The sequence below is a fragment of the Phalacrocorax aristotelis genome, chromosome 26 (genome assembly GCF_949628215.1).
Source record: "Phalacrocorax aristotelis chromosome 26, bGulAri2.1, whole genome shotgun sequence".
In the NCBI taxonomy this organism is placed as follows: domain Eukaryota; kingdom Metazoa; phylum Chordata; class Aves; order Suliformes; family Phalacrocoracidae; genus Phalacrocorax; species Phalacrocorax aristotelis.
The window spans coordinates 3,176,151-3,187,715 of NC_134301.1; the positions used below are offsets into that span (position 1 = coordinate 3,176,151).

At 61.4% G+C, this 11,565-nt stretch overlaps 1 protein-coding gene across 3 annotated transcripts in view; it reads left to right on the forward strand.

The window, feature by feature from the left end:
* Window positions 1–11,021, forward strand: part of LRP1 (LDL receptor related protein 1) — a 92,699-nt gene extending 81,678 nt beyond the window's left edge. For all 3 annotated transcript variants that reach the window (XM_075075848.1, XM_075075850.1, XM_075075851.1), the window contains 22 exons: window positions 217–333; window positions 2,271–2,377; window positions 2,589–2,721; window positions 2,987–3,106; window positions 3,664–3,786; window positions 4,055–4,198; window positions 4,290–4,424; window positions 4,690–4,809; window positions 5,079–5,350; window positions 5,442–5,620; window positions 5,885–5,991; window positions 6,216–6,332; window positions 6,711–6,887; window positions 7,255–7,395; window positions 7,478–7,651; window positions 7,740–7,901; window positions 8,180–8,354; window positions 8,713–8,817; window positions 9,020–9,084; window positions 9,329–9,416; window positions 9,596–9,740; window positions 10,101–11,021. In XM_075075848.1, the coding sequence (XP_074931949.1) occupies window positions 217–333; window positions 2,271–2,377; window positions 2,589–2,721; window positions 2,987–3,106; window positions 3,664–3,786; window positions 4,055–4,198; window positions 4,290–4,424; window positions 4,690–4,809; window positions 5,079–5,350; window positions 5,442–5,620; window positions 5,885–5,991; window positions 6,216–6,332; window positions 6,711–6,887; window positions 7,255–7,395; window positions 7,478–7,651; window positions 7,740–7,901; window positions 8,180–8,354; window positions 8,713–8,817; window positions 9,020–9,084; window positions 9,329–9,416; window positions 9,596–9,740; window positions 10,101–10,241 (3,047 nt within the window). In that variant the 3' untranslated portion in view covers window positions 10,242–11,021. The remainder of the gene's footprint in view (window positions 1–216; window positions 334–2,270; window positions 2,378–2,588; window positions 2,722–2,986; window positions 3,107–3,663; window positions 3,787–4,054; window positions 4,199–4,289; window positions 4,425–4,689; window positions 4,810–5,078; window positions 5,351–5,441; window positions 5,621–5,884; window positions 5,992–6,215; window positions 6,333–6,710; window positions 6,888–7,254; window positions 7,396–7,477; window positions 7,652–7,739; window positions 7,902–8,179; window positions 8,355–8,712; window positions 8,818–9,019; window positions 9,085–9,328; window positions 9,417–9,595; window positions 9,741–10,100) is intronic.
* Window positions 11,022–11,565: the final 544 nt, after the last annotated feature.

Genomic DNA, 11,565 nt, shown 5'->3' on the forward strand with positions numbered 1-11,565 from the left:
CAGGCTGCCCTGGTGCTGCCTGCCCCCTCCACCTCCCTGGTGCACCTGGGGCTGGGGAGGTTTTAGCTGCTCCTTTTCCAAACCACATGGGCAAGGCTGCGTCTGAGGGAGGCTGGCAGAGAGCAGCACTGCTCGCCCGCCCTGCTAGCTGGCGTGCCCATCCCTCCCCTTGTGTGGGGGCAATGCTGATGCCTGTCCCTGTCTCGTCCCTCGCAGACGAACGGACCTGTGAGCCCTACCAGTTCCGCTGCAAGAACAACCGCTGTGTGCCAGGCCGCTGGCAGTGCGACTATGACAACGACTGTGGGGACAACTCGGATGAAGAGAGCTGCAGTACGTGCCGCTTTCTAGCCTTTGCTGTCCCGGGAGTCAGCTCTGTGGTGGAGAGGGAAGCGGTTCAGGTCCCCCCAGCCCCTTTGACTGCCAGTGCCCCCAGCCACGGTGGGGGAACATCAGGGTGGCTGGGTCTGATGGCTGGGGAGCAGCCCGCTCCCCCAGACAGAACGCACCTGACTCCAGGGGTCTGGCCTAGTCTGGTCCTGCAGCCAGGGCTTGGCTGCTGGCTGTTTTGAGGAGAGGTCCCAGGTGGGACAAGTAAAAGGGAGGAGCTGATCCTAGCGTCCTCCCTGGCATGCAGCGCACAAGCCATGTGCCTGTGCTCACCCATGGGGGTCACGGGTACCTTGTCCCACTCATGGTGGAGCAGCTTTGCTTCAGACCATCGCCCCTTGCTTTGGCCCCAGCCTGGCAGGCAGCACCCTTTGCAACAGTTTGGCCAGGGAAGGCAATGGGGACACACTGAGCCTTTGGGAGGGGAGCTGTGGAACCAGCTGAACCCGGGTCACAAACCTGGACCTGAACCAGCGTGTGGGAAGGCGGCTCATCCCCGGAAGCCATGGCAGACAATCAAGTTGCTGCCCCTTAATGAGTTACCGCTTGTTCGTGGAGCTGTGCCAGCACCCGCCCTGCTGAGCAGCAGAGGACTGTGACCGTCTGTGTGGGCAAGACAGTTCTTGGGGCTCTGCTGCAGGCAGGAGCCTGGTCCCATCCCTCTGGAGGGGCCCAAGCTACCCATGGGATGGCATTGGGGTCTGCTGCCAGCTGCAGGGGCCAGGGCAGAGCCAGACCCTCTTCCTACCATGTAGCACCTGCCCCAGGTCCCTCTGTCTCCCTGCAGCTCTCTAGGGTGCAACATCTTTTTCTTTTTCTGTTGATTTCACGTTGTGTTTTTGAGTTTGTGCCATTTCACTTCATCTTATGTTTTTCTCCATTTTCACACTGTCGTTATGGGGCGCTCAGAGGTAGGTTTCTGCCAAAATCTTTTAATTCCATGTACAGCCTCTCTAAAATAAATGAAGACAATAAATTCCAGGTGAGGGCAGAGGGGTCAGGACCAGACAACCAAGGTGTTTTACTGAGCATCAGCACCAGCATCTCCCTACACTGGAGCTGCAATCAGGGAGGGTCTGACCCTGCTGCCTCCACTGCCAGGGCCCATGCATGGCTCATACTTCACTCCAAAATCTGTCCCCACCTGACCCTTCCTGCTCCAGCTGGACACCCCCTGCCCCCCTCTTCTCCTACAGTCCTGTCAGCTTCTGCACTGCGGCCAGAGGGGCCACCTGCCCTGAAACCTCCTGCACCTGGGGCCTCCCTGGGGCAATGGGAAGGGGAAGGGTCCCAAGAGCCATCCCAGGTGGGAGACCATGCCACATGCCATCCTCCTGCAGATGGGTTTGGCATTGACTGTGCCAGTGCTGGCCCAGCAGGTGCATTGAGCTATGAGGGGGAGCCTGTCCCTGTGCCCTGTGAGGGGGGTACAAGTGTGCCAGCTCTGCCAGACCTGGCCAGGGCACCGCTGCCTTTGCTCCTGCCTGCAGCTGCCCGTGGGGCAGCAGACATGGGCAGCAGGGAGCTGTGGGGCTAGCGCTGCCTTCGGTGGAGAACGGCCTGGGGGACACATGCAGCTGGGAAGCTGCTAGAAGCGAGTCTGTATGGCCATAGTACCCCCTGAAAGCCCCATGTCCCTGCGGGGAGCTGGGAGCCCTGGAGTGGGACGGGAAAGGGTACTGGGAGGCGGTATCAGCTGTCAGCGGTATCTCTGGCAGTTCCCCCAGCTGTGCTTGCACCCCGCCCTGCCCCCAGTGCCACGGGACATGTGTGTGTGTGCCAGCCTGTGCCCCCCTAAGCTGTTGGCCAGGGAGACCTTCTGCCCTCACAGTCCTGCCTGCAGCTTGCACTCAGGGGGACACCCTGTGCTCTGTCCGCAGCGCCCCGGCCCTGCTCGGAGAGCGAGTTCTCATGTGCCAACGGCCGCTGCATCGCCGGCAGGTGGAAGTGTGATGGGGACCATGACTGCGCAGATGGCTCTGACGAGGTATGGTACCGAGGGCAGGGGTTCCCTGCCAGCACCTTCTCCCTGCCCACGTGTGGGAGCGGGGACATGTCCCACCCAGTCTGCCTCTGCTGGTAGTCGCCCACCACCAATGAGGGGCTGAGAGTCTGGTCCTGGGTGCAGTCACAGGACGGGAGGCTGCCACAGTCGGGACTGTCCCTGGTGACCGGTGTCCCTCGCCCTTACCCTGCAGAAAGACTGCACGCCGCGCTGTGAGTTTGACCAGTTCCAGTGCAAGAACGGGCACTGCATCCCCATGCGCTGGCGCTGCGATGCCGATGCAGACTGCATGGACGGCACTGATGAGGAGAACTGCGGCACTGGGGGTAATGGCAGTGCTGTGTGGCTCCTTTGGGGCTGATCGTTTTCCCCCGATGCCCTTGTGTCTCTTGTGTCCGCACTGTGGGTGGGAGTGCTCCCCTGTGCATGTGTCAGCACCACTCTGCCTGGCCCCAGGGCATGCACAGACACGTATCTGAGCCCTGGAGAGCCCCCAGCTATGCTGGAAATTGGAGTTAAGGCCCCAGACGGGCGTTTTGGCAGCCAGGCAGCACTGGCTGATGTGTCTCCTCCTGCCCTGTGCTGTCGCAGTTCGCACGTGCCCCCTGGATGAGTTCCAGTGCAACAACACGCTGTGCAAGCCCCTGGCCTGGAAGTGCGATGGGGAGGATGACTGTGGGGACAACTCAGATGAAAACCCCGAGGAGTGCTGTGAGTGACACTGCCTTGCCTCTCCCACTCCTGGCAAGGCCCCTGTCTGGCACACATCTGCCCACAGGGGCAGCAGCCCGCTCCGAGCACCTGCATGCCGGCGGGGGGTGACAGTCCTAGAGTTTGGGCACCACTGCGGGTACCCAAGGGAGCTGTGGGAAACTCTGGCAGCTCCACACATTCCCTCTAGATGGGTCCCCTCGGGGGCGGCTGGTGGGGCCAAGGGGGCAGGAGGTGGCTCCAGTCAAGAGAGCAGAGTCAAGAGACTAGAGCTGCAGAGGTGTCAAGCTGGGCATGGGGCAGGCAGCGGGGAGCGGGGTGTGAGACGGCAGGGGGCTGGGTGCGAAAGAGGGCTGACTCCCCCACAGCTGGGCCAGCAACTGGGCAGTTGTCTTTGCTTCAGTCTCTTTGCTTTAGTCTCCGGAGCCCGCTCGCCCTCGTGGGACAGGCCTCCCTGGAGAGCGGGCAGAGGCCGATCAGCGGCTCGTGACAAGTGTGACAGCCTGGCTATGGCGTCTCCTTTCACCGTCACCGTTTGTTTCTGTTTGCTGGTGCAGTGAAATTCCAGTGTCCCCCCAACAGACCGTTCCGCTGCAAGAACGACCGCGTATGTCTGTGGATCGGTCGACAGTGCGACGGCATTGACAACTGTGGAGACAACACGGATGAGAAGGACTGCGGTGAGTGGGGCTGCCTGTGGGCACCACTCTGCGCCCAGCGCGGACGGGGCAGTGGATGGCCACTGCCCTCAGGCTGCTCCTCGCAGAGCCCTAGGTTTAGCCCAGGTTTTGGGTTTTTTTTGCCCGCTCCTTTCCAAAACCGGGAGGTGGGTGCAGGTGTCCTGGGTCCCTGCCTGGTCCTTTCCTGTACCATTCACGCCCTGTGGCTCCTGTGGGGCTGGGTGCCCCGGGACACAGAGCATCACAGCCGCTGCCTGTACTCCCGCAGAATCACCCACGGCCAAGCCCAAGAGCTGCAGCCAGGACAAGAATGAGTTCCTGTGCGAGAACAAGAAGTGCATCAGTGCCAACCTCCGCTGCAACTTCTTTGATGACTGTGGGGACGGCTCTGATGAGGAGTCCTGCTCCCACGGTGGGTGGGGAGCTGGGGCGTCGGGGGGCGCCGAGGGTGGACACTGGGGAAGCCACAAATGCGCAGGTGCTTACAGTGTGTCTCACCCTAGACCACAAGTCGTACGACTGCATGACCAACACCACCATGTGTGGAGATGAGGCCCAGTGTATTCAGGCACAGTCCACCACATACTGCAGATGCCGCAGAGGCTTCCAGAAGGTGCCGGACAAGAATTTCTGCCAAGGTACTTCCCACCACTGCTAGACGGAGCTCCCGGTCGGGCTGTCGGGTTTATGGTTGGTTTTTGACAGTAAGATGTGTCTTCACACCTGTGGACTGGCTGGGGCATCAGAAATGGTGTCTTTGGGCACAAACATGAGGAATGGGGAGAGACAGGGTCTCTGAGCCCTGGGTAGTGCAGACCAGCCCCCAGAGAGGGGCCAGCCCTGGCTGTGTGCATGGGGGCACCTTCCTGGTCTACCCCCTGACTCCCATCTCCCGCTGCCCAGATGTCAACGAGTGCCTGCGCTTTGGGACCTGCTCCCAACTCTGCAACAACACCAAGGGCTCCCACATCTGCAGCTGCGCCAAGAACTTCATGAAGACAGACAACATGTGCAAGGCAGAAGGTCAGGAGGGAACAGGGGTGTGCACAGATTCTGTGTGTGCCTGCAGTGCCCTGCAGGACCCAACTGCTCTTCCCTCCCTGCACCTCTGCCCACCCTTCATTCTGGCACTGCTGAGGGCAGGTGCTGGGCTCTGCTACTGCCATCAGTCTGTCCTTCCCCGTCAAAGCAAGCCCCAAAGGGGTGCCAATCTCCCAGCATCCCCAGCCCTGTGGAGCTGGGCTAACCCCCTACTCCTGGCCCAGCCCACGCCAACAGCTGCTCCTCTGCAGGGTCTGAGCACCAAATCCTCTACATTGCGGATGACAACAAGATCCGGAGCATGTACCCCTTCAACCCCAACTCAGCCTACGAGCCAGCCTTCCAGGGTGACGAGAACGTGCGTATCGATGCCATGGACATCTATGTTAAGGGCAACAAGATCTACTGGACCAACTGGCACACAGGCAGGATCTCATACCGGGAGCTGCCTGCCTCTTCCGCTGCCTCCACTGCCTCCAACCGCAACCGGCGCCAGATTGATGGCGGTGTCACCCACCTGAATGTGAGCTCTGTTGGGGGTATGGTGGGAGGCACTGAGGCCAGGCTGCCAGCATCAGCTGCCCTCACCTTTGCCCCTTTTCTGCCGTTCCCAGATCTCGGGGCTGAAGATGCCGCGGGGAATTGCCATTGACTGGGTTGCTGGGAACATCTACTGGACAGACTCGGGGCGGGATGTCATTGAGGTGGCACAGATGAAAGGCGAGAATCGCAAGACACTGATCTCAGGCATGATTGATGAGCCCCATGCCATCGTAGTCGACCCTCTTAGGGGGTGAGAACCCTTTCTGCTTCCCTCTGCCCAACCCTCACCCCAGCTCCTCCCACCAACAAGCCCGTCCACTGTGGAAGCTCCCTGTGCCCCAGCATCACTCTCCACATCAGCCTGAGTTCCTGTGCCTTGAGTCAGCTGCCCCAGTGGGGTCACGTCAGTGACTCAAGAGCGCAGGAGGGTTTCTCGGCATTTGGGGCATCAGACTGTCCTGCTCTTCCCCTCCTTGCTCCCTTGCTGGGAATGACCTGCCCATGTCCTTCACAGGACTATGTACTGGTCAGACTGGGGCAATCACCCCAAGATTGAGACGGCCGCTATGGACGGGACACTGCGTGAGACCCTGGTGCAGGACAACATCCAGTGGCCAACAGGTGAACAAAGACAGGTGCCAGGAGGGGCAAGAGGGGTGGCGAAAGCCTTGACAGGAGGAACTTACAGCCCGCTCATGTTGGGGAGGCTTAACGTGGGAGCTCTGAGCTGTGTGGCAGGAGTGTGTAGGGGCTGGGGGGGGGCTGCTTTGCTGGCCACCTGGTCAGGAGGAGCTTGGGGTGGGCTGGGGTGCCTGTACCTCACTGGGGGTTGTGTGTGCCCTCAGGCCTGGCTGTGGACTACCACAATGAGCGGCTGTACTGGGCTGATGCCAAGCTCTCCGTCATCGGCAGCATCCGGCTCAATGGCACTGACCCCGTCGTAGCCATTGACAACAAGAAGGGTGAGCAGCGCCCCACCAGAGCGTCACGGTGGAGAGGGACCTGCCCGGGGGTGATGTCCCTGGGGTGGGGTCCTGGCACAGCCCAGCCTGCCGGCTCCCCAGGGTCCTTGGCTTGGGTCATGCTGCAGGGCAAACCCCAGTGCCGAGCCAGGGATGCTCAGCAGACAGCAGCAAGGGCGGGGGGGTGTTCCTTGTTAAATGCTTCACAGCAGGACCAGAGCCTGCTGGCAATTCTTCCTGCCAACACCATCCCCCTTAGACAGGGTGGGAGACCCTAGCCTCAAATCCGTCCAAAATCCCTGGCCAGCCCCACCCAAGGCGACTGAGCAGCCAGCCGAGCTGCCTCTGCCTGCATCTGTCCCCTCTTTTCTTCCCCAGGGCTGAGCCATCCTTTTAGCATTGACATCTTTGAGGACTACATCTATGGTGTCACCTATATCAACAACCGCATCTTCAAAATCCACAAGTTTGGGCACAAGGCTGTCACCAACCTGACATCTGGCCTCAACCATGCCACCGACGTCGTGCTCTACCACCAGTACAAGCAACCAGAGGGTGTGTGCTGGGCCCAGGACCCCCCGTCCTGCTCGCAGGGTGGGAGGGAGGTGCCCAGGGCCTGACCTCTGAGGTGGGGTGCCGGAGGACAAGAGGAACGCTGACAGAGCTTGGGGCAAGAGGGGACTGGGCCACTCAGCTTCCCTGCCCAAAGTGGGGGAGGCATCTAGATGGGGGGTGGGGAGAGGCCAGCTGCAATGGCAAGCTGTCAGCTGGTGACCCCAGAGCATCGGCAGACAGGCACAGGGCTTGGGCAGCTGCAGGGCCAGGGGGGATGCCCTAAAGCTGTTGGGGAGTAGTCATTTGTCAGGAGGGCTGTGGGTGACCCCGCCGTCCTCACCCCGCATCCTCCCCCACCTCTTGGCAGTGACCAACCCTTGCGACCGCAAGAAATGTGAGTGGCTCTGCCTGCTCAGCCCCAGCGGCCCCGTCTGCACCTGCCCCAACGGCAAGCGCCTGGACAACGGCACCTGCGTGGTCATTCCCTCGCCTACCATCTCCCCCGTCGGTAGGTGGTCCGGAGGAGGAGGAGGAGGAGGACGGGGGTCCTGCCCAGCACGGTTCCACTCACCTCCATCCCTCCCTCCCAGTGCCCACCACTGACACCTGTGACCTAGTCTGCCTGAATGGTGGCAGCTGCTTCCTGAACGCCCGCAAGCAGGCCAAGTGCCGCTGCCAGCCGCGCTACAACGGGGAGAAGTGCCAGATCGACCAGTGCTGGGACTACTGCCAGAATGGGGGCACGTGCGCTGCCTCCCCATCGGGTGAGGCTGCTGGGGGCGAGCCTGGGGGTTGGGGCTGGTCCTGGGAAGACGGATGGAAGGGGGGCACACTAACAGCTCTTGTTCTCAGGCATGCCGACCTGCCGCTGCCCCACCGGCTTCACGGGGCCCCGGTGCAACCAGCAAGTGTGCACCGACTACTGCCTGAACAACGGCAGCTGCACTGTCAACCAGGGCAACCAGCCCAACTGCCGCTGCCTCCCCACCTTCATTGGGGACCGCTGCCAGTACCGTGAGTGCTGCCTGCTCGTGGTGAGGGTTGCTGGGGACTGCGCCTGGGAGGTTGGACTGCTGGGTCCCCTCTTCTGGGGAATGCTCTTTGGGGACATCTGGGGACAGTGCCTGAGAGGTTGGACCCCCAGGTCCCCCTCTTTTGGGGAATGCTCTCTGGGGAACGGGGGTGGTGTGGTGCTCTCTGGGGGACCAGGGCCACAAGCAGCTCTCCGCAGGGGCTGGTGGTCCAAGGGGCCGGTGTGGGGCTGCCCACCCTGACCCCACCATCCCCTGCAGGGCAGTGCTTCGACTACTGTGAGAATGAGGGCGTCTGCCAGATGACAGCCAGTGGCACCAAGCAGTGCCGCTGCCCTCCACAGTTTGAGGGCACCCAGTGCCAGGACAACAAGTGCTCCCGGTGCCAGGAGGGCAAGTGTAGCATCAACAAGCAGAGCGGAGAAGTATCCTGCATGTAGGTGCTGGGGACATCAAACTCAAGGGAGAAAGAGGGGATGGTGGGCACAAGGACTCAAGAAAAAACTGTGTCCCTATGGCCAGATTGTTAGAGACAGGCCACAGTTGAGAGATGCTGGGTTAATAATTCAGGGCAGCTAAGAAATCTGGGAGACCTTGAAGACTCAGGAGGAGGCGATGGATATGTCTCTCCTCTAAGCCCACCCTGATGCCCAGCAGCCATTGGTGTGGCACAGCCATGAGCAATGCCAGGGGGATAAGCTAGCAGCCTTCAGCAAGCAGAATCCTGGGTGTCAGGTGGGGGGGTATGGGGCAGGCTGGGGGTACATGTGTATCTGATTGTCTCTGCCCCACAGCTGCCCAGATGGCAAGATAGCACCCAGCTGCTTGACCTGTGACAATTACTGCCTGCACGGTGGTACCTGCTCCATCAGTGACAAGACGCAGCTGCCCGAGTGCCTGTAAGCAGAGCTGGGGGCCTGGGGTAGGGGGTGGTGGGGCTACAAGCAGGCTACTTGCCCCCCCCAAGCAGAGGGAGCACACGACTGACAGACCCCAATCTGTGTGCCCCCCCGACCCCCAGGTCTGTGCCACACCTCTCCCTCCCCCTCCCCGCATGCTGTCCTGCCCCCGCTAACCCCAGTGCTCTCCCCGCGCTCTCAGGTGCCCGGTGGGGATGGCGGGGACACGCTGTGAGGAATTCATCGTCAGCGAGCAGCAGAGCAGCCGTATGTATGGGGCAGTCCTGTCTCAGGGGGCACTGCAAGGCCCGACACCAAACAGGGAGGGCTGGGGGCACATCTTTGCCTGTTACGCCAAGGTTGCCTGGTGCCCCCCATGTCATTCCTGAACCCCGTTCTCAGGTGGAGAGGGGGCAGGTCCTTTCCCGCGGGGCAGGGCCAGCCCAGGCTGCTGGACCTGCCCGGGGCTCAGGGCATGCTCTGAGTGTACCTGTGCCTGTCATCCCCGCAGGAACGGCCTCAATTGTCATCCCCATCCTGCTGCTGCTCATCCTCCTCATTGTGGTGGCCTTTGTCTGGTACAAGTGGAGGATTAAAGGGTGAGTCTGGGCTGTTGGGAGCTGGGAGGGAGTGTTAACCAGTCAGGATGGAAACCCTCCTTGCAGGGCTTGAAAGCCTCGGTTGTGTGGGACAAAGAAGCAGGACCACTGGTGGGTTGGGGGCCCTGTTTGCTGCACTCCATGTTGCTGGCACTGACCCCGTCTCATACTCTCCCCAGTGCCAAGGGCTTCCAGCACCAGCGGATGACGAATGGTGCCATGAACGTGGAGATTGGGAACCCCACCTACAAAATGTACGAGGGGGAGCCGGATGATGATGTGGGGGAGCTGCTGGATGCAGACTTTGTCCTGGACCCTGACAAGGTGAGGAGTGGGGCCACTGTGGCACGGAGGGGCCGTTGGCTACACGGGGTCCAGCCCAAAGCAGGGGATGCAGAGGGGGCATATGCTGAGGCAGGGGGCACGTTGCTATGGCAGCATGGGGGCTCCCTGGGACTGCTGTCTTTGCAGGGGAGGCTCTGAGGGGCTGCAAAGGCTTCAGGGGTGGAGGCTGTAGGGAGAGACAGCAGCAGCTGCAGGGTCGGTGGTGCTATACTGGGAGGAGGTCGTGGCTGGTACGGGCTCTTGCTGAGGCACCCCGGAGCAAGGGATGCCTCTGGGGACCCCTCTGCTGGGGAGGGGGGTGTCCATGTCCCGCACCCACCTGCTCCCCCCTCTCCACAGCCCACCAACTTCACCAACCCTGTCTACGCCACACTGTACATGGGCGCCCACAACAGCCGCAACTCGCTGGCTAGCACAGACGAAAAGCGGGAGCTGCTGTCGCGGGGCGCGGACGACGACCTGGCAGACCCCCTGGCATAGGGGAAGGATGGGGGCAAAGGGCCGCCAGGCCACGGCGCCCAGGCCTGGCACAGACACCCATTGCAGGAGACGGGCGGGGACCGGGGGAGCCAAGAGCCACTGTATAAATGTACAAATGAAGGATTATTACTTTTCTATGTGAGCAGTATTATTACCTGTATATTCCCCGGTACCAGGCCTCAGCACCTCTCATTGCCAGATCCGGCTTTGGTTTATTTTAAATCTCTTTACATTGGGCCCCCCCTCCCTCCTCCTACCTTTGGGACAAGCCAGCATTTCGGAGCAGGGACGGGCCACGGGCGGTGTGCCAGGAAGAACTCCGCTGCGGCTGCTGCAGCCAGGGCTGACGGCTGGCACGGGGTTACTGCTGTGTGGGGCGCAGGCAGCAGCGACGCAGGCAGGAGGGAGGCAGAGTGGGGGCCGCACACTCCCCAGCTCTCAGCTCTGTCCCCCCAGCCCCTGCAGCTCCCCTCTCTGGGGGCCCTGTTTCTTCCCCCGCCTCCCCAAATCTGCTGCTCCCCAGGTCTCCCCTTCTGCAGAGTGGCCTCCACAAATGTCCCCCGGCCCCCCATTCCCCTCCCTCCCTGCCATTCTCGGCTCTGCCCGACGATTCTGGGGTCAGGGACAAAGGCCCCCACCGCTGCCCCAGCCCCTTTGCAGTGTGGAGGGTCCCCGTTCCCGGTGGGCCCGGCCCTGCGGCCCCTTGCTCCGGCTTGTTGCCTGCACCTCGCCCGCTCTCCAACATGCACATTTTTTAACAGAAAAAAAAAAAAAAGAAAACATGGAAATGACCTAGCTTTTATAGTAGAAATAAACAAACGCATGTGGGGGGAGGGCGGGGGGTGACCCCATCCTTTTATTGGGGGGAAATGTTTTAATAATTTTTGCTGGATTACTTTACAACTAAACAAAACAGATATTGTTATAAATAAAATTTTTAAAAACTGAAGAGCAGGCTGCTGGTTGGTGGGAAGGGACAGGCCAGGGAGGCGGCGGGGGGAGCCCAGGTTCCCGTGCCAGCGGGGCCCCGCATTACCAGGTGCCACGGCCCTGACCCCTTCGCAGCCCAGTGACACCAGCTGTGGCGCAGGACAGGTGGTGTAAGGCAGGAGGATCCCACCGGGGCCTCTGTTCATCGGGTTGCCCGGGGTGTGTGCAGGGATGGGCACAGGGTTTTCCATGCAGGGAGCGTGGATGGAAGGGAGAGCCGCGGTTCGTGTTGCCTGGGTGCTCTCTGGGGTGCAGCGCCCGTGCTGGCGCATGTGCCGCTTGGGGTGACGCGTCTGTGCTCGCACGTGGGCGCGACCGATCCCCACTGCCGGCG